The sequence below is a fragment of the Platalea leucorodia genome, assembly GCF_965183815.1.
Source record: "Platalea leucorodia genome assembly, chromosome: 3".
NCBI lineage: Eukaryota > Metazoa > Chordata > Aves > Pelecaniformes > Threskiornithidae > Platalea > Platalea leucorodia.
In genome coordinates, this window is record NC_138825.1 from 24,626,164 (window position 1) to 24,647,759 (window position 21,596).

Sequence of the window (21,596 nt, forward strand, 5' to 3'; positions counted from 1 at the left end):
AAATTATGCCCTCTCTTTCTTAAACAAGATTTAAGAGCTTCTCCAGCTGTTAAGTATAGTATCCAGCACTTGAAATCCCAGTCTGTTTAGTTCACTGTGACAACTGCCAACTGCGTGGAGTTTTGACAAGGATTGTATACCTTAGTGGCACAGTGTACTCCATGGCTTAAGAAATGTAAAGTATGAAGTGCATTTCTTTATGTTTAGTACAAAGATAAAAGTGCATTCCTCAGAGTAGAAGCAATAGAATAGAACGGGACAACTAAAAATATGAAAAGCTTTTTTACTCTTACGTATTTATGTAACTAGGAGGAGAATTTCCCCAGTTTTAATTAGGTCATTTTAAAAATGAAGAAGTCCGTGTAGAGGATTTTTAGCTGTATTTTAGTGCTGTTCTGTGGCTTTGAATAAAAAAAAAGGACTACACCGTTCTGAACGTAGGGAAGGTACCAATCAAAATCACAGAACTCTGGCTCTGAATTTATTTGAACTTTAGGAATTGTCTGATGTGGAATTTGAGTAATCTTTGGTCTCTGGAAGTTGTACTAAAATTCACTCTGAATGTGAAAAGAACTGGACAAAGATAAGATTCCCCGTTTAAATTTTGCAGTATATTCCCATTTTTTCTTTGCGCTCATGATCTTAATTTAAAGCTCCAGTTATCACTAAAATTCTGTTGGGTTGATGTATTTAGGATATCTGGCCGAGTTTCCTATTGATGGTAGTGCTTAACTGTAAGTTAACCTAGTTTCAAGAAATATGTTAGTACCATCACTGAGAGAGCAACAGACCCCACACAAACTTGGCACAAAGTAGAGAAGTTTACTATACTTCCACTCTTCGTGGATAGTTTGAAAAGAAGATCACTGAGCAATGTAAAAGGAAAGGCACAAGCTGGAGAGAATAATAAAGAGGTATCAATCCTCTGTACCACACCATCTCTGACACAATGGCATGACAAGTGGAAAATAACTTAACTCTCTAAAATGGGGAAAAGGCAGTAAAAAATGAATTGTGTTACAGTTTCTAAAACCTGCCTCAATTCAAGAAACAAATGCTCCTGAGCATTGCCAAGGTGTACGATGTTCACATAAATCTCCCATGTCAGCAAACGGGAAACATGTAAAACCTTAAGAAACAGTATCAGAAAATATCAGATTTGTTAAGACCATTGAGATCACTGATTAAAAAAGGTCCCATATTCAATCCCAAAGGCCTTCCTCATAGGATCCATCCTCAGTGCCGTCTGGTTTGATTTTCTCCAATCAATGATATGGCTGACTATTCCCAGAAAACATATTGATGTTTCCTATAACTGACACACAGTTTTGCTGGATATAAGCATACTCACAGGCATGTTCTTCAATGGTCAGCTCCTTTCTTTTCTGCAGGTTAACTAAGTTAAGGCTTTGAGGAAAAATGTTTGAATCACTTTCCTTCAAAAATACAGGCGAGATCTTATTTCTGTTATGTCATTATAGTAATGCAATAACCAGTGCTCTCTTGTTCAGAACTCTCTGTGTGGTTTTATACCATTCTTCTGAATATATCTAGTGCAGATTAAAATTAATAGAAAAAAAACTTTGAACATCTAAAAATGGATCCAAATTTGACCTCGTGATCAAAATACCTCCTGGAACAAACAAAGCACATTGCAGAGGGAGGTTCTGATCCGAAGAGAAAGTTTTAAGGTCAAAGAGAGGGAAAAGAGGAAGAGGAAGAAACAGGCTTGTTTTGCTGAAAGGACAGTCCTAGGTATAATTTCAGATCTTACGGGAGTAATCTGGAGGTGCAGGGATGGGCAAAAACTAAACACTGAAAACTGAACCACACAGAGACTTTATTTACCAACAGCTCTCAAGATCTTTACTTCTGTGTGTTCAGTTTCCAGTATTTGTATTGAAGGATTACCTGTGTAAGGCAAGGTAAAAGAATTAGTAAGGAATTTTGACTCTTAGCTTTTATGACTCATTAAGCAATGCAGTGTAATTTGTTCGAGTTACACTGTGATGTGCAAAACATGCAGCCTTTGGTGATCGTTCTCTCAAGGGGTCCTACTGGAGAAAGAGAAGTGTAAGAGGTGACAGCAATTACATTTTTTCATGGGGAACTCGCAGGACCCAGGGAGCTAATCTATATTCAAGAACAATTTGACTGCCCTTTGTATCCAGTTAAGAAGTTAGAACTTCTGTATATGTGCATCTGTTTCTTTTGTGCTTTCTTTGGTCAGATCAAGTAGAATGGATTAGTAATAAAAACAAATTCTATGTATCTTTCCTTTAGATACCGATCATAGTTTCGTAATTTGACTTTCAAAGGAACTAAAGAAGCCTTAAAACTAAAGGATGGTTATGCTAAGAGCATTTCTGATACTCTTGGCCATAGTGTCAAGTAAATATTTTTCATGTGTTTTATTTCCACTTTGCATGCACATTTTAAGCTGTGATTGTTGTCTCTTGACCTACGAATTTTAGTGTCTTTAATATTGTAGCAAACGTACATAAATGTTTCAAGTAAAATCTTACGTGAACTAGCCTGTATACTTCGACTATATAGACAGGAAAAGTATAAAAAAAAACCCAGAAAGCGAACTTAAAATTGCAGAACAATATTAGGAAAACTTCTGTTGAAATTATTGCTTCTGAAGGTAAAAGAACAGTATTCTTAATAATTCAAAATTATTAATGTTTCAATCCAAAAAAAGAAAAAAAAAAAGAACAGCTAAAAGAATCCTTTGTTCAAATACGGCAGGAGGAACATACAGTAATAGGTGAAAGGGCACTACATGTTTCATGGAAGGGGACATTGGAAAAGGTGTTTCATAATATGTCCAAGGCTCTTTGTGCTAGAAATTTTGGGTTTCTGATGAAGAAAAAATACAGTTCAATTACTACTGTATTTTATGGTGAAATAGTATGGTAAGTCTCTTCTCATCATCATACTAAAAGTATGGATGATTGGATGTTGCAGTGGATGTCACAAACACAATTTTTGATTGACTTGCATCTACACTTCATGGTTAAGTTGCTCAAAAACTATCCTTGGGAGAGGATTATAGTAATTTGTTTGTTTTGTGAGTGGTATTTATAAATATCCTCAAATATTTCTTTAGGTTTCTGTTTGTGGGCTTGTTTAATTAGGTTATCTTGTACATAACCTGTCATCTTTCTACCCAGTAAATTCTGTTTTTGTTTTAGCCTTACTGTCTTTTAAACTGGATGTCACAGTCCATAGGAATGAAATCCTAGAAATGTATAGTTACGTGTTTAAAAAAAAAAGAAGGAAAGAGTGAGTCCAACGTGTGTGTTTTAATGGGAGGAAGAGAACTTTGGGAGAGACATAAGAGAGAAAGCAGAAAACTTCGGAAGGAACACAGTATTTGGAAAAAATGCAAAGTCCATGAAAGTAAATTGTTTGCTCTTCCTGCCTGTAGAAGTAACTCTGGAGAAATGTACAGACTTCAGTCAAATTATGCTAGATTTGCAGTGCATTAAGTGAGAAGACCTTGGTCTCCTGTTTGGTAAATATTCTTTTTATGGCCCCTAGAAAAATAAAATATGCGTGTGTTTAGCATTGCACACGGTGAATATTCCCATTGAGATCTGCATGCAGATGGGTAAGCATGTGCCAATTTAAACAGACTGTGCTTGTCAGGAATTATTGACTTAAAACTAGTTTGTTTTTTTTTTAGAAATTCTGCATCTGTTAAAATTCTATATGAAAATAATTCCTGGGGATGAGGAAATTTTATGCTTTATTTCCTCTTTTAAATAATGTTTATGTAATTATGTTGCCCAATTACTTGTATTAACATACCCTTGTACACTTTGTACGGTTTTTCTTCATAGCAATTGCCATTACAATTTAAACAAAAATATTCTCCTCAGACAAACATCTTTTATATAAAGGCATTTTTAACAGGGAGGAGTTGTTTCTTGTGGAAAAGAATAATTCTCGTGACAACAATTGTTGACCTTTTTTCTCTTTCTTTTTGTTTTGTTTTGTTCATTTAGTCTGGCTAAAATTACATACATATGCATGTATTTTAATAAGAACAAAGCATTACTCTTGGATATTTTCCATAAATTTCTTCTCATAAGCAATTTGATAGACATCTACTATAACTGTAATGGGGGAAGTTTGCAGTAAATCAGTCTGCCTGGTTTAGAAAACTAGAATTTATTAACCCATTTCCCAAAGGCCTAACATTACCTATGAGATTAGAAGAAATTTGTCACTGTTTTCTGTTTTAGACCAGGGGCATTTTATAATCAGAGTATATAGTCTAATTGTTTCAAAATTTATTGTGTTTTATTAAAGTGAAATCAATTTACCTCATAGTATTAATTGTGCGTAACATTGTGGACAGTCAAAAAGGCTGGAAAACACTGAGCACATTACAATTATGTTTTTCAGCTGGGATTTTCTGCATTAACTCTGATCCACTCCTAGTGCTAACTACGAAAGAATAGTCGATAGGCAGGCTAACCGTTATGCTTTTGTACGGAAAGCTTCTAGCAGTAGTATCAATAAAGTGGTATCACTAATAAACTTTCCATTAATTGCTCAAGTATTTCCTCGAGATGAGATGCAGAGGCCACAAACAGGATAACCCGTCACTCCAGCGTGCGAGGCAGTATGTCACGTTATGAGGCTAGCAGGATCTATGAGCTAATGTGTAAATCAGTTACACTCTGGGCATGAATGAAGTGTTAAATATGTTCAGGAGAGTACTTAAAATTCAAAATGAAGAGTTACTTAGATTTTTTCATTTATGTCCACAGAACTTTGCCTGTACCTGTTAACTCCTTGTGTTTCATTTTCTTTTCCATTGCTTTACCCAGACGAAACACAGAATATATACACTTGTTACAGGAATTGTAAAATTTAATCTTGTGTTCTTTTCAGGCTTTAGCTGGTAAAGCCAGATACTATCTTAGAATTTTTATAAATATGTATATACAGGAATATTTCAGTCCTTTTTGTGTTAAGGGAAAAGAAGTGAACATTAGAAGATTCAGAAAATAGTATGCATTTTTTAATCTTATGACATTTCACCAAATCTGATAATTTTATATACTACGTAGATCTGCCCGTATAATTCAGTTGAAGGACTGGAGCCTTCTCTTATAAAATTAAAGAATTTAAAAATTGTATTCCCTATTTTGCTCCTCACTTAACCTTAGCATCAGAACTTTATTAATTTGGGGTTTTTTCTGCTCAGTTTCACTTTCTGATTCTCATGTGTGCACAATTCTTTGGTACTGGTATTCATGGAATAAGAGGGGAAGGGTTATATAAAGACAAAGGGAAAGGCATTTTTAAAACATTTGTTTCAATAATGTTATGTAAATGTACAAATATCTATTTTAAAATGTAAAGGCTTTAATTAAGTTGACAGCATCCCTTTAAACAGATCTTCCACTGACACCTGCAGTATTCTCAGGAAAATGTTGGGGCAAATATTTGTACACTCTGATACTTTGTATAAAATACAAATACTTATTTTTTGAGGAGAGTTCTGTGGATGGGATTGTGAGCCGCACTAAAGGCCATTTATAAAATCCCTTCCTGGCAAGGCTGTTTTGAGTGGATCACTCACAAGTTCACAATCAGCTGATTTTTAATCAAACACACACTGCGGATTTAATGTTACAACATTTTGATTTTATGCACCGGTTTAGTCTGTGAATTTGAACATTTCTCATATATGTAAGAAGGTATGTGCAGACGCAAATACATTTGCACAATGAGGAGCTATGATAAAGAACCTTTCTCTTAGAAATCCCCTATTATAATACACTCATTTCCCTCTGCTTTCAAAAACTTTGCAGACAGATTTTTAATTCTGAACTAAAAATTAGTTTGCTGTATTTAGCCTCTGAGTAAACATTTGAAATTAATATTAAGGACACGTCAGTTACATTCCTTAGCACTGGGACACACACACACACACACACAGACAGAAGAAAGTTTCAGATTAATTGTAGCGCATTGTAGACGAAAATATTCTGTATTAATGCTCTTGCAGGACTTCCTGAAGTTGTTGCTGTCATGACCAGAAATTATAGAACAGTATTTGTAAAGGGTTTTTCTAATTAATTTATTTTTCTGTTGATTACTGAATACAATTTTGTGAGTAAATTGTCAGGGTTTTTTACAGACTCTACCTTTATACTCATCATTAGATACTCTACGACCCAACTTTTTTTGAGGAAGACACAAATACTTTCTTCCTGAATGCTTTTTTCCCAGTGTTTGTTAAGCTGCACACATGGGAATGTTTTTACCTATCACCTCCAGAAACCATAATACATGCAGAGAACGTATCTCCCTTCTTTGTTTCTACCTTTCAACACAGTGCTACAAGATAACACTAATAGGAAGCAACTCCACCACATTCACATTTTGCATTATTTTCCTTATTTTACAATGCTATGTCTTGATTTGATGCCCATCTAGCCACTTAATTTTGAAGTTTTACTATTGTTATTGAGCAATCATCAGTTTAACCCACTGGAAATAGTGAAACAAAAAACCTTGAATTTATTCTTCTGCGTTAACTCTGAGATTTTTAGGCAGGAGCAACACTGCACAAGAAGATGCTGTGATGTGGTATGTCAGTACCTTCCAGTCTGAACATATTAACCTAGATCACTGTTTTTTTCCTACCTAAGTAGGAGATAAAGATTCCCATTTTTAAAATAAGCAACTGCTCAGAGAAGTCAGAAAGGGAGTGTAAACCAGGAATTTCAAATTCCTTACAGTAATAAAATGTGGCCATCTGTACTATGAACTCATATTAGCCACTGTTGAACTTTACTCTTGTAGCAGGTAGAATTTTAAGAAACACAAAGTTACAGTATGTGGACAGGAAGAGCAAAGTACAGAAAAGCCATGTCATTTGCCAAAGACACCTGAAACTAGTAACATAAGATCTTCTTTTATCTTGAAGTTAGAATTATCCTTTAATTATACTGCAAGAGTACTCTGAGACCCCAAATGAAACCCTGTTGTGTAACTCCTATCTAATTCTGAAAAAAATTTGCAAACGGAATAACAATACAGAAGACAAAATGCTCATATTTTGGCTGCAAAAGTAAAGCCAAAATGTAACAATATCTGTCACATTTTCCAAGCCTACATTTTCATATAAAGTTGATGCTTAGGTTTAAAAGTACCCCATTTTTTTAGCATCAGGTTGGCATGCACTCATTAAATTGCTTTAGATAGTCTAGTTTCTAATATAGTCTTCTGTATAGGTAAAATTGATTAAGTGTACTTAGAGTATAAATCACAATAAAACGTAACGCTCCTAAAAATGTGTTAGTCCCAATCAGTGGCTGAGGTGTGGTGTGAGCTTCTTGGGCTGTTTTCTCATTGTGCCACCTGGTCTAGATTTTGCAGTGCCATAAAAGAGCATGCAGAAGAAAGAGGGAATGAGTTCGGATTCTGCCATAGTGTCCTGGTTTCAGCTGGGATAAAGTTAATTTTCTTCCTAGTAGCTGGTAGGCTGCTGTGTTTTGGATTTAGGATGAGAATACTGTTGGTAACACGCTGATATTTTAGCTGTTGCTGAGTAGTGCTTATGCTAGTCAAGGACTTTTCAGCTTCCCATGCCCTGCCAGGTGCACAAGAAGCTGGGAGGGGGCGCAGCCAAGGCGGCTGACCCAGACTGGCCCAAGGGCTATCCCATACCGTATGAAGTCATGCCCGGTATATAGACTGGGGGGAGTTGGCCAGGGGGCAGCGATCACTGCTCAGGGATGGGCTGGGCATCAGTCAGCGGGTGGTGAGCAATTGCATTGTGCATCACTTGCTTTGTATATTCATTTATCATTATTATTTTTTTATTATTATTCCTCTGCTGTCATATTAAACTGTCTTTATCTCAACCCATGGGTTTTACTTTTTTTTCCCCAATTCTCTCCCCATCACTGCAGCGATGGGGGAGAGGGTGAGTGAGCGGCTGTGTGGTACTTAGTTGCCGACTGGGTTTAAATCATGACACATACCTTTAGAGGAAGTTTGAAGGATGAAGTGTGAAATTGATGAGATTCCACAAATCATTATCTTACTCTTTAAAAGAATAAAAAGAGCAGGGAAAAATTGCATAGTGCTTCACCAACAAAAGTGTAGTTCATAATTACTCAATACATAAATATGAGAAAGACTGTAGAGATAGTATTGTTATGGGTGTGCTAAGAGACAAGACAACGTCAAAATGGTGTTTCCGTGAATCGCCTTGGAGAAGTCCAAAATTCTGTGAGAACATACATTTTTGCACTAAGGCTAATTTAGACTCAACTGTCAATATAAAGCCACCTTAACTGAAAAGGTAATTCTCTCTTACTTTGCCAGATGAGTGCAATTTGGAAACTAAATTTTGCTCATCTTACTCTTGTACAGTTCAGCACAGGCTCGCTGCTCCTTGGGGAAGATGAGAAAGATTTTGTCCCAAAGAAAAAAAAAAAAAAAGAAACAAAACCAAAAAAAACCACAAAAAAAAAACCCAAAAAAACCCAAAAACAAAAACAAAAAACCAAGCTTGGGGAACATGTTTTTTAGGATAAAGAACTTTTAATATTTCAGTGAATTGTACATCTGTTTTAAAGCTCTAGTATGATGAGAGCGATCCTTTAGTTTTCTCTGGTTCTGTTCCAGCAAAATGAAATCACTTCCTCTAGATAGAAATCCTAATTCTGAGCAAGCTATTTCTTGGTCCCAGTAGGACCGAGATGGTTTTCTATAAGTGTTTCAAGTCACACTATTAAGAACTTTCTGTGACTTCTGGATCTCAGATTAATTCCAGAATCCCACATCATCCAAGTCACTAACTGAAATATTGTGAAACTGCACGTTATTGTATCTGAAAAGGGTATTGAGATCTTGATTCATGCTACTGGTACTTCACAGTCCGATTATTATAACGCATTTTATTTCGATCTTCCCATCTCTCTTGAGAGTCGCCAGCAAATGGTCCAGAACTTCAGTTAGACTTCTTTTCTATTAGAGTTGTCACTAGCATAGCTCTTGAATTCTTTATAAGCTTTGGTGATGTGATCTAGAACAAAGGCCTGCTTTCGACCTTCAGGCATTGGTATGACCTTGTTCAAACTTACTTTTTGACCGTTGTCTCCTGACGTTCCATGCCCTCTCCTTGGATCATCAGCCAAGCTGACTGTCCCAGTCTGCGCTTGTCACCTTAAAGTAATGGTTACAAGTGTATTGATGCAGTAATGACTTTACAGCCCAGCAAGCTCCACTTCATTAAATTGGTTGTAATTTGAACTCTGAAACAAGATAGCATCTTGTGTAACTATATTTAAATAAATTAAGGTAAGAACTGTGGTATTTAGTTAGTGATAGATTGCCTTTATTTATTCTTTTACCTTGTCCCAGGACGTTGTATGCATAATTAAAAAAATAAGGCATATAGTATGGCTATAATATATAAGCACATTGACATGAAATTTAATGGTGCAATTAGCAACGGTATTTTCTTTGTTATTCATAAAAGCTTCTGCAGTATTTTACACTGCTTCCTAGTTATTAGTATATTAGTAATCCAGGTGATGTGAAAAGAAATATTGTGTGATGGTAACTGTTTCATTTCAGAAACATCAGGGCTTTATATATTCACAGTCTTAGTTCTGCATCGCTTTTCCTTCACAGTTTACAAGTATGCACACTTTGCTGCAACATAGGCTCTCGCTCATTTAGGAAAAATGAAGGAAAAGAAGTGGAAGTTTTGTAGCCTGTATGTAGTGGCCTAATTTCAATCTTTAAAATCAGTGTGAGTCTAGTGTAATTCTAATGAAGTTCTGGTAGTATAACACTCAGAAAAGATCGAATTTAGGCACTAGGAACTGAGTACACAGAGTGTATCTCTTCCTGAAAAGAAAGATTTTTTTTTTTTAATAAGTTCTTATGTGAAGTGTAAAAGGTATTCTTTTGTAATATTTGAGGGCTAATAAAGGGTATTGCATGTTTAATGCCACAGAGTAGCTGTCCTGTTTTTCTTCTGTTTTTTTTTTTTCTTTCTTCCTGCACATTCACCTCTTCTTGAACAGAAATAAAAGGTTCAAGGCTTGTCAGCATCAGTTTATAGATAGCTGTTTAAAAATAATGAGATATTGGGTATTGTAAGGCTCAGGGCTGTCTTGCCAGACTCATTTATTTCCATTCCCCTTTTGTCAGAATTGCAGACAGAAGACATTCAATTAAAACTTGTCACCTGTTGCGTGTGACCTAATTTGTATTTGTGAGTGTCACAGATTAGGATACTTAGCTTCATATGGAACCATTAAAAAATGTAAAGCAACGGTAGTACTCTTAAACATTTTATGCCGCATTTTCTTCATGTGAACATCTTTGTTTATGGACCATTCTTCAATGGAAATCACGTGTGCTAAGAAATAATAGAATTTATTTACACAAAATCTCATTTGCATGGGAAAACTAAGTGGATTTTATGCATGTTCTTTTATGTTTTAATGCATAAATGACAGTGCACAAAAATTCAGCATGTAGATGATTAGTTCATGCAAAGTTAATGTTCCTTTCAAGAGAGGTTGAGTACTGAGCTGTGTAAGTAACACATTTATCAGTTCTTTTGTCAAACTGAAAAAAAAAAAAAAAAACCAAAAAAACCAAAAACCTCTGGGCTTTAACCAAAGAGAATTTTTTTTTTTCAGTTCCTTTGCCAAAATCCAGCCTTCTCATCCCCTCCTCCGAGGAAAAAAAGGGATTTTCCAAAATGTTACTTACATTTGGTTGCCCAGAAACATTTTCAATTATTAAACGTGAGCAAAATCTGAAATGAAACATTGGTTTGAAACACTTGTTTTACAAAAGCAATATCTTTCTCTTTTGATTTTTCAACCTGGAAAAATTCACTAAATATTTTAATTGGCCTAATACTTTTTCTTTTTTTTTTAAATAATAAGCTGTTTGTTGCAAATCTGTGCTAGAGGAATGGATAAATAAAGCACTTTATTCATAGTCACGAAGCAAGTTGGATATTACAGTAATAAACACTGTTTTGTCTTTCAGTCCATTATATGGGCAGGTTCCTGAACTAAATTGTTTTATAGGCACCTCTTGGGGACAGCCAATTTTATCCTATAGTAACAAATACTTTTTGGTACTGACTGAGTGTGAAGTAGGAGGATGATTTTTAGACTTCCTATGCTCCACTAGTGTATTTAATAGTGCAGATAGCTATCAGAAGACAAAACACAAGTGTCTTCCCCTGCTAATTGTTAGTTCAGCTGTAGATCAGGAAAGCTTTAATGTCAGTCATAGCTTTTATCTTCTTTGATGACTTAGGACTCTGTTTTCAAAATATTACCTACCTAATGGACGCATATTTTACATCTCTAGCTGAATTTTTACCTGCACGTGGTATTATCCAAATACTTTGTAAACTGATTTGAGGAGCTCTCTGGCATCCTTATAATTCAGCACATAAACCAAATATGCAGATTCAGAAGAAAAGATAGCTCATACTATCCTTTTTCTTCATGCTGTGATACCTCCTGCATCTTTCTGCTATATTGAGAGAGGTCTTTTGTGGTTTAAAGTGGAAGTATTTTTTCCGCTACAAATCTTTCAAACTGTAGGATTAATGCACTGGCCTCACACTTCTCTAATCCCAAACTATAGAGATGACTGAATTGTCTAAAGAGTTACTAAATGACCATGAATTCTTATCTCTAAATACATTCTGTCTGTGTTCGTGGTGGAAAAATCAACCGGTTTTCCAATTTTATGTGGATAAATGCAAAACGCAGAGTTTATAATATTCACCCAAGCTTAACCAGCAATCTTACCAATAAGCACAGTATATTCAAGTGAACCGGAACACTCTATCAAGGTGTTGTCCCAAAGGAGAACCACATCAGAACGTGCCATTAAAATTCCTTTTGCTATTTCCAGTTTTGCTGTTAATCTGTTTTTTTGCCTCTGCTGCTGACATTCCTCTAAAGCTTGGCAACATGCCGTTATGTGGGTATCCATTCTTACTGGCTCCACTGTAAAATTTAAGACAATGCTGGGAATCTTACAGACATCTGTAGAAAAAGGATAATTACCCAGTTACATATGTCAAAAACTGAGATAGGAATATATTTAGTATACATAGAGTGCTGTGTTAGAGGTGGGGCTTGCCAGAAAGGTGTCCTTGTAGAATGTGCCTGCTTGCCATAAATCTGTCATGTAGGGGGGATGGAAAGGGAGCAGAATTTGAAATTTCCATAGGAAGTCAAAATTGCGGGTTTGATTCCGATCTCAAACCTGTTCTTTACTGATGTTTACTGGAAGGAAGAGAGGGAGTTTTGATTTATTCAGATATTAGTGCATATTTAAGTGAATTAGATTTTTCTTTTTTTCCAAAATAAAAAGCTATCCCCAATTACAGGTAGTAAGCAATTTCCTATAGGCAGTCCTGGTAGGTCTTGATTTGAAGGATTGGGCAAATGCCTTCCAAGTTAGCCTGAGGGTTTCCTGTGGGTATAGAGCTCCATGGAAAGGACAAGAACATTTGTGGGACAAGTGGACAAATGAACACTGGGGATTGTAGCCAAGGTAAGAAAGAGGGGATGGAAAACAGGAAGAGAGGTAGATTATAAAGGAGTAAATCGTATACTTTGGCTATGGCTTGGATCTGTATGGAAAAATAGATGACACTGTTAAATATGATTATCATACTGAGGACCTGAATTGCAAAAAGAATGGTATTGCAGACGTAAGGGCAATCTTTTATAATATATAGCACCAGTCACAGTGGGTACCTGTCCCACATGAAGCTTTGAAGGCAGTGTGAGGAAAGGACTACAGAACAGGAATAACAATTTACAACTGTTGGTGAGGGAGGAACAGATGAGGAAATAGAGAAAAAATGCAGAATTCATGTTTGCCTATGTTAAGTTTGTTTAGATGAAGTACCTGGTGGGTAGCTCATTGTGTACATCAGCTCTAGTCTTCAGTTGTTTCTGTGCAAGAGTATGTGGACTCTTTCACTTTAGAGTAAATGTCCAATGTAATTTTGTCGTGTGTTGGTAAGCATTTTATAATGCTTAGAAATCATGCAACGATTGTGTGAGGAACTAGGAGGTGAACCTTTTTTGTAGAAGCTTGTATGGTAACTATGAGACCTTTTTTTTTTTTCTCCTTAAGGCCAGCTGGGGAAATTTTTATGTTGTATTAGTACATGTAATTGCCGCAGCAATTGCATTGATTTACATAGTTTCCATCTCTCCATACATTACAGTTCTAGTCTAATACTTATCTTCTGAGCTTTGTAAATCCTGTCAAAATGTGTGACTACCAACCACTGCTGAACAGATGAGTTCATGAGTTGTGCCTGTCCTAAGATATAAAGTGAATGTTTTGCACTTGACTCTTGAAAGTAACTGGTATAATAACTGGTAACAGGCCTGTTCTTTCTATTTGTACCCTGTGGTCATACCTATTTTTCTCATCTGGGCTTTTGTTTTTGTTTTTCTTTTGAAGAATTTTAAAATGAAACTCAGTGTTGGGGAATGCAGAGAATCAACTTGCTTGTCTTCAGTGGAGCTTTGTTCAGTGACATTAACGGATGTTTTGACCCTAAAAAACCGTAATGATAATACATACAGTGCAATTCATTCAGAGATGTGCCATGAGTTTATATAGGTGGGGTGGATCTTTCTTTTCACTTTATGGTTGAGGACTGATAGGGTGAGTGAATGGAGTTCCTGAAGACTCTGGCAAGGCACATGCAGAGCAGAGCTAAAGCAGAGGTCTACTTAACTTTTCCCTGTACACCAGCTAGATGCCACAATTTCCTCTTCAATAGTCTGAGTACGGAGTATGTGTTGAATTCTAGCAATTTCCTCTGTGATCAAGATGTTAAGACCCACCCCCCCAATGAAGATCTTTGTGGACAAAATTGTTTTTCTTTCTTCTTTTTGTTTTACTAACAAAGAAGGCATCAGCTGTTACTGTCTTAGAGCAGATAAATATTTCTTTTGTAATGAATTCTCTCATACAAATTAAAGGAGTTACAGGGGAAAATGTATGCATATACACAAGAATCTCTGGATTTCGGTTTGCTACCTGCCAAACTCCAACAGTTTTTATGGAATATCAGATGGGTATACTTTCTTAAGTGGTGTCTTGCATTGTGTTCACTTCTATAACGACTCTTGGGAAGTAAAATACCACTTAGGGTGTGTTAGATTATCAGAAATTGATTCAAATATAGCTACTTTGTAATGGTACTATGAGCAAGGAAAGCTTAGGAGCTAAAATGATGCTAAACTCTGTATCAGTTTTAATGAAAGGGTTATAAACCTCTAATTTATGTTCTGTTGGCATGATGTTATCAAAAATATTTTCACATTAGAATCGGAATTAGTTACATTATGGATTTAGGCAATTTTAAAATGTGCAATACCATTATTCCCCAGTTATTTAGAATTATACTTTTTTCTTTTCAAAAAAAGAAAGTTGCCGTATTTATAGGTATAGCTATGTATAATAGGTGAGTACATGGCTCTATGTATAATTTTGCTATTGTGACATTCATCTGTATTTCCTTCCATTGCATGTGTGTGAATGGCTTGAATGTGTATCTTGGCAAATGCAAAGGAGGTAAAAAAATTGTTCATCTTGGTAGATTTATATTATTTTAATTTAAGCTTCAGTTCCATTACTTTTTGATTAAACATACTTCTGTCTGATGCTATCCATCTTTTATCACTATGTAATCTGCTCCCAAGCAGAAAGAAGGATGGCATCTGAATTATGCAGAAATCATTTTCTGTCTATTTTTCTTCAAATGTTGGGCAGTCTTTTTCATAATCCCACCAATATCGCATGTGGCTTGTTCTAATCCTCTGCCTGTTTCTGAATATTCAACTGTCAAACCTTGGTCTTTTGCTATTTGTTTTTATGGCGGTGTATTGTCCTGGATGTCATTTGCTTCAGGTGTAGCTCAAACTCCTGATTCAAGGGTGGAGAACACTGAGTTATCATTAGCTCTGAAGAGCTTTTGACTATTGATTTTTAAAGTGGTCCTGTAGTTCTATGTATAACTTTAAAAACAAACAAAAAATAACCACGCTTTGTTGATTGAATCACCATGAATTTTATCAAATAGCTTAGGCCACAAATCAGTTACAAGTTTGGTAGTGATATAGGTAAATACCATAAATAAGATTTCATTCATAATTATACACTGACCTGTTCGGGTATGTGGTTGATTAGTTTTATTTTTTATATAATGTGATTCACAGAAGTATAGTTGGTAGCGTACAATACGAAATATACTTCTTGAGTTTGGGGGAGTGAAATACGCAGTCTTCTGCAGTAAACTGAATGGAATTTCACTATTATATACAGCTGATCGTTACCCACTTTCCTGGTGAGCAAAAAGTATAGAGCACTGTTGCATGCAACTCACTGCATTATGGTTACAGACATTGTTTGTAACCGTAAGACATCTCCTGTGTTACTAACCTTCATGGATATCAACAGTCCATCTGGGTAGATGAGGACCCCATGCATGCAAAGCCTTCCCTGCCAGTAGAAGGGTACAGACTTGGATCTGTAAACTGCCATCTTCCTTGGTTCAGCTAGTGAGTGCTCTGGTGTTTCACGCCAACTCGGAGAGTAGAACAGGAAAAGAAAAAAAGCAAGAAATATGAAAGAAGAAGAAACAAAACCAAAACTACAAGAGTTGGCCTTGGATTTCTGGCTATTTGGCAAAACGGGTTTTCTTCACCAAAACCCAGTCAGTCCTCTTTGGATGAAAGAGATGTTTCCTGGTAAGGAGACTCTGCTACCCGTGCAGGTTCGTGGGCAGCACGTAAACTCTACTGTATTCCTCTTGCTGTGCACGTAAACTGTAACTGCTTTGGTGGTGGCTTCTCTGCAGTCCAGAAGCCAGTTCTGGAGGTATTTCCTGTGAGGGAGAGAACAGGGAGGTGGGAAGTAGTAGAGCAGGGCACAATAATGGCAATAGAAAAGATAAACAGAGGGAGGAGAGCTAAAATAGACAATGAAAAGTGAAGAAGTGAGCTGCGCTTTATTACATCGCTCACAGGGATCATTGATATGTAATGTGTCCTTGCATTCTTGTCTAGTTAAATCCATGTCATCGGGGACAAATTTTGCGCTTGGTATTACTTGTCCTGTTGCCCTGCATGTGTGCCGAGTATTTCAACTTCAGTGTTATGTTACTACTTGGTTGTACTGACATTTGTCCTGGTTGTCTGGAAATCTGCCTGGGTGAATCAGAAGGAAATAAACATACTTCATTGTTTTATGGGACCTACCATCTTCTTTTTCCCCTCCTTTTTTCATTTTGTCTTTGAGAGCAGCTGTACCTTGTTTCAGGAAAGTAAATTCCTATATATCCTTGCAAAACAGGTAGCAGAATATTTTACTGAAGCAATGAACAATTTGGAGGTAGAACACAAATATTAATTCGTCATTGATGACATCTAAATGAATACCCATACAATTTCTTTCAAATCCTCGTGAACCATTTTGAGTCTTTAAGCCACATATATGTTCTTATTTTACTGAGGATACTTCCTTTGTATCCTCTGGTCATGTTAATCCATGTTAATGAAAAGCACTGGTTTTGACAATCTATAAACTGTATACAGCACCCATTGTTTCTAAAGTTCTAATTCTCTGTACTTCTCTACTCATAATGTTAGCCTTGTATATCCATGGTGTTTGCTAGAGCTTTGAACTTCTGCTTCTGGCAAAGACGACTTAAGATCAGACTGCTTCAAATGGAAACTAAACTTGTTAGCTGTTTTTAATAATATGTAAAAATGAACAAATAGTTTTAAACGAACAGGAAATATGTTCTATATTTAGTCTTGCGTGTGTGAAAATCTAAACAGCTTGCAAATACTTGTAGTGCTGCTTTCCCTTGCTTTCTAAATTAATCTTTTGAAATAAACATGCATTTTAAATAAATATTGGAAGGCAGGAGATAGAAGATTGTTACTTGAGAAGCATCCTCATAATATATTTAATTACATGTTTGCTTATTTTCCCAATGTAGGTGTCCGCCTAGACAGAGTACGTGGAGGTCGCCAGAAGTACAAGCGCAGAATAGATGCAGAGAATAGCCCATACCTGAACCCTCAGCTAGTTCAGCCAGCAAAAAAGCCATGTGAGTACACCAGATATACAAAATTTCTCTTTGAATACAAGGTATTGATTCCTAGCCCTGTTTGCTAAGCTCGTTCTGACTGGGACGAGGGTTTGGTCAGAAGATAATACCATGAACACTATATCCATTTAGCTGTTAACGTATTTTGTTTTAAATATGCTCATCTTTCTCAAGTCGAGTTGAACAAAGAATATTTTTACAGGTGGAAGTGTATAAAAGCATGGTTTATGCAGTGCAAATTTTACACTTACAGGTTATCTTTATTTTCAGTGGTACATAAAATGGTTCATACTGTGATCATTAGTTCATTGAAGCTGCTAGTTTCAAATTCCACAAGAAAGTGATTTTTGTAGTTTTCACTAACTAAATGAGTTTGACTGCTCAACCTCCCAATGAAAATACATTAAGAGCCTCATTAATTTATACGTATAGATTAATACACTACCTAGCATTAGATTAAAACAGCAATATGCCACACTAATAACAAGCATAGATTGGTAGTTTGGGCTCTAGTACCCTTATGGATTTTTTTGCTTTGTTTTGTTATGTTTTAATAATGTCCTTGATTGTATCTCGCCAGGCTGAAATTAAGAGAGAGAGTGAGCTGATCATCTCATTGCTAAAATACAAGTTCCATCCTCTTTGCGATTAACTAAAAATAGTTAGGGGTTTTGCTTTGCAGCTTATATAAACTCAAGCAGCGACTGTACTAATTCCATGAAGTAAATTTAATAGCATTATAGCTGTAGTGCAAGAGGCTAGTGTATTACCCTGCAAGGGCACACAGGCTGCATCAAGAGGTGTAAACTCTTCCAAATTCAAATGAGAATACACATGTCCAGTTGCTCCTGCCGAGAAGGTTAATTTGTTCCTAAAATAGAGAAATAAGCCAGAGAAATAAGGAGGGCAGACTTCTCCTTGTCTCCCATTTGCCTCTGCCCCTATGCCTCTGACAACACGCATCTCAGTTTTAGGCTCTTGTAAATACCTGGTTGTAGGGAAAATGGAATTTATATCCATCCGTGTTCCCCAGTAGGGGACAGTGCTGTGTACAATACGTTTGAGCATATGGGGATCTGGAGAGCAAATAAACAGTCTTTGAACTGTAAGTGAAAGGGCATTTTAGCTGTGTCAAAGAAAAAACAGCCAGTTTTACATAAAATTAAGGCTTAAGTGAACATATGGCATAGTTTCCTTTTGCCTTTCCAAAAAACATTATGCTGATTATATTCCTTCAATTGTCCAATCTGGCATCTTCTACTCAGCCTCCATAAGCTGTCCCACCGTTCTGTAAATACAATCTAGGGCTGCACTAAGCAGATTTTGCACATTATAATAAAAACTTTCTGATAATACAATAAAATTTAATAAACTCTAATGCTTAATTTCATTAGAGGTTTAGTTTTCCTGGGTGCACAGATTGTCAGTTTTTCATTTACTTGATATTGTCATTGAGTAGAAATGTTGATAGCCTAGCATACCAAAAAAGCCAAGAACAAACAGCCAAAAAAAAAAATCCAACCCAAAAACCCCAAGCCCTTTAATATGAACAGAGGTTAACGCTGTTGTACTGAATCTCTGTGTAAACCCAAGATTACTGCAAAGTAGTGCATTATGTTACCTTTAAGTTACCTTTATGTTACCTTTAAGACAATAACTGCACCAATTTCTGTAAGCTCCATTTGTCTGAGATAAACTAACCTCGTTATAAATCATTTCTCATTATCTAAGAGCCTCCCTTCATTTTCCTTAGCTTGTCCAATTGCAAACATTTTTTGTAACAAACATTTATAAAACTTATTTTTCAAATCCTGTCAGATAAGTGTCAAGACTTGAAACAGTTGAATCGGTTTTGTGTGGAAGTAGCCTGGGAGATTTTCTGGACCCTGACTGATAGTTTGTGCATAACAAAGGCACAGGAATGAAAATTGGGTTCTATTGATTCTAATTAGGGAAACATTAAATAAGATTTACCTAGAAAGAGTGCTCATGGCTATTCACTTTCCTGAGTGATGGAGCTTTCTGAGTAGATTCAAAATTTTCCTATGGTCTATACTAATGCATGCTCCAATACAGGTAGCTTTTTCCCCCTATAGGGAAAGAACAGGTGTTTGGAGGATCTTTCCTACACCTACTTCTGGTCTCTATTGTATTTTCCAGCTTCACTATGGAATCTAATGGCCTGCCTGTAGGTCTTGTTGGTTGCAAAAGTAAAAAGAATTTGAGATTTTTATGAATCCTGAGTCAAAACATACAATATTCCTGAATCATCTGCAAAAAGCCATTGGTGAGGAACCTAATAAAAAAATGAAAGAGGTTCTTTGGCCACTTCTTCTGTTTGCAGGGGAAAAAACCCAGAACTTGGGGATGCGAGTGCTTCTTCATTCGTTTATCACTGGGTAAAAACCCAAGAAGTTGAACTCCTCAGCTACCTGTGTTTTGATATTAAGAAACTCTTAATTTATTTATCCTACTTTTCAATACATGTAAAAATATTGGAATTTGAGAAGAAGCAATGTGATCTTTTCTCACTTAAAAAGATGATGCTTTCTGTGTGAAATTAAACAGGATATGAAAAGACTGTTTAAAAAAATAATAAAAAAAATGTGCAAAGGCTGTTTGCCAATATAAGTTAAAACTACCATCTGTCATCTTTAAATAAGAATAGAATTCCTCATTAATCAGTTTGATAATCAGTAGAATATTGAGATCAAGAATTACTCAGTTGGCATGGTTCCTATAGTTCATATAAAGCATGAATATATCCCCTTGTAATAAAACGTGCTTGATGTGATGGTTTCCAGTTGGCTCTTGCACTTATTTTATGAAGGGCTAACATATATCACAACTTCTGACACACAAATTTGGAATAAGGCAAAAATTGTAGAGACAGTAGATCAGAATCGAGGAGTCTATGTCACAAAAGAGCAGTAAAGTATCAGAAATCTGAATCAAGTGAGTATTTTATGGAAATCTGTCATGGACTGGTAAGGAGCCTCTCCGAGACTCCTGGGCAAGTCACATCCCCACCAGCTTCCATTGCAGCTCCCCCACAGGAGGACATTATGGTCCATCTTGTGACTTACATGCGGAAGGGGAAATGGTACTAATTCTGTCAGCTTTCTTTGCAGTCAGAAAATAGTTTGCACCTTCTCTCAGTGGAATCCCATTTGTAGCAAGCCCCATGACTATCTTAAGGAAGGGAACGGATTAGTGTAAATTCACTGAAGGGTGATACTTGGGCTTTAAAGTCTGGTGGTGCATCTGAGGTCACAAGATGTACCTACCATGAAAGGCAAAACATAAATATATTGGGAAGTATAGTAATGTATCTTGTATTAGGAAGCTTAATGAATTAGTCCTTTTCCCATTTTTCAGTTCGGCCTTCTCAGAGTAACAAATCAGGCTCCTGTATAGAGATAAGGTACTTCCGTTGTGCCTCCACGTGGATTTAATGCTCATTTTATGTTTATCCTACTTATGGAATATAGAATAGGAACACTGTATTGTAAATCTTCCAGGCTCTTCTACTCCCTTTTTTTCATTATTCCAAACAGATTTCACAATTCATCTGGATTAAAAAGTAAATATTAAACATATGACTGAAAATGCTATATAGGTAAAAATAACCAGTGTGTGAATACGATAATGTATCATTCTTTGCACAAAACCAGTTTTCTGAGGTAGGGTCTGCATGATACTTTCCTTAGTTTTACACTCTTTATTCTCATTGATTTTAATAGCTATTCCTGACTGGCTCTTTTGTACTTAAAGAAGCTAATTTTATACATGGTTCTAAATTTGTGTGTTTCACTGAAAAGCTAATATATGACAATACCCTGCTTTTCTCAGAGCATAGGCCCCAAGGAGTACAGCTTCATTCTTAACATTTTAACAGGCAGGATACCCATAATATAAGATATATGGGATAATGAGCACTGAGAAAGCCCTGAGACTATTTCTGTTGCAACAGTTTAACAGTGACATCTGAAACAAAGAATGGTGGTTGGAATTGCTGACAGAAGTTACAGGTTTCAGTGACTGACTAATTGCTTGTGATATTTACTCCCTCAAAAAAATGCACCTGCCTTTGGGGAGGGTGAGGGGTTGCAGGTAATTAGAGGAAGGCAAGACTTTTCTATTTGCACAGTCCAAAATACATGATAATGCATGAATATTTTTCTGCAAAGTTTGTATTCCGATATTAGGAGGTGATCATGTATTTCTACGTTCCATTAAATTTACTTTCTTAAGAACATACATGTCTAGCTTGATAAACATTGTTAATGGATCAGATTTGTTTGTGCTGCGACCGATTGTAGAAGCCAGTGAAGTTACAATAAGGTTTAATTAGGTCCAGTATCTTAAGACAAATTCTTGTGCACTTTGAAATGTGAGCCATTTGTTTGAAAAGTAG

General features: G+C 36.1%; 1 protein-coding gene across 5 annotated transcripts in view; it reads left to right on the forward strand.

Moving 5' to 3' along the window:
* The window catches only part of ESRRG (estrogen related receptor gamma), a gene marked incomplete at its 5' end in the record, with an annotated part of 376,019 nt that overhangs the window by 307,618 nt on the left and 46,805 nt on the right, over positions 1 to 21,596 (forward strand). For all 5 annotated transcript variants that reach the window (XM_082305838.1, XM_082305837.1, XM_082305839.1 and 2 more), the window contains one exon: positions 17,069 to 17,179. In XM_082305838.1, the coding sequence (XP_082161964.1) occupies positions 17,069 to 17,179 (111 nt within the window). The remainder of the gene's footprint in view (positions 1 to 17,068; positions 17,180 to 21,596) is intronic.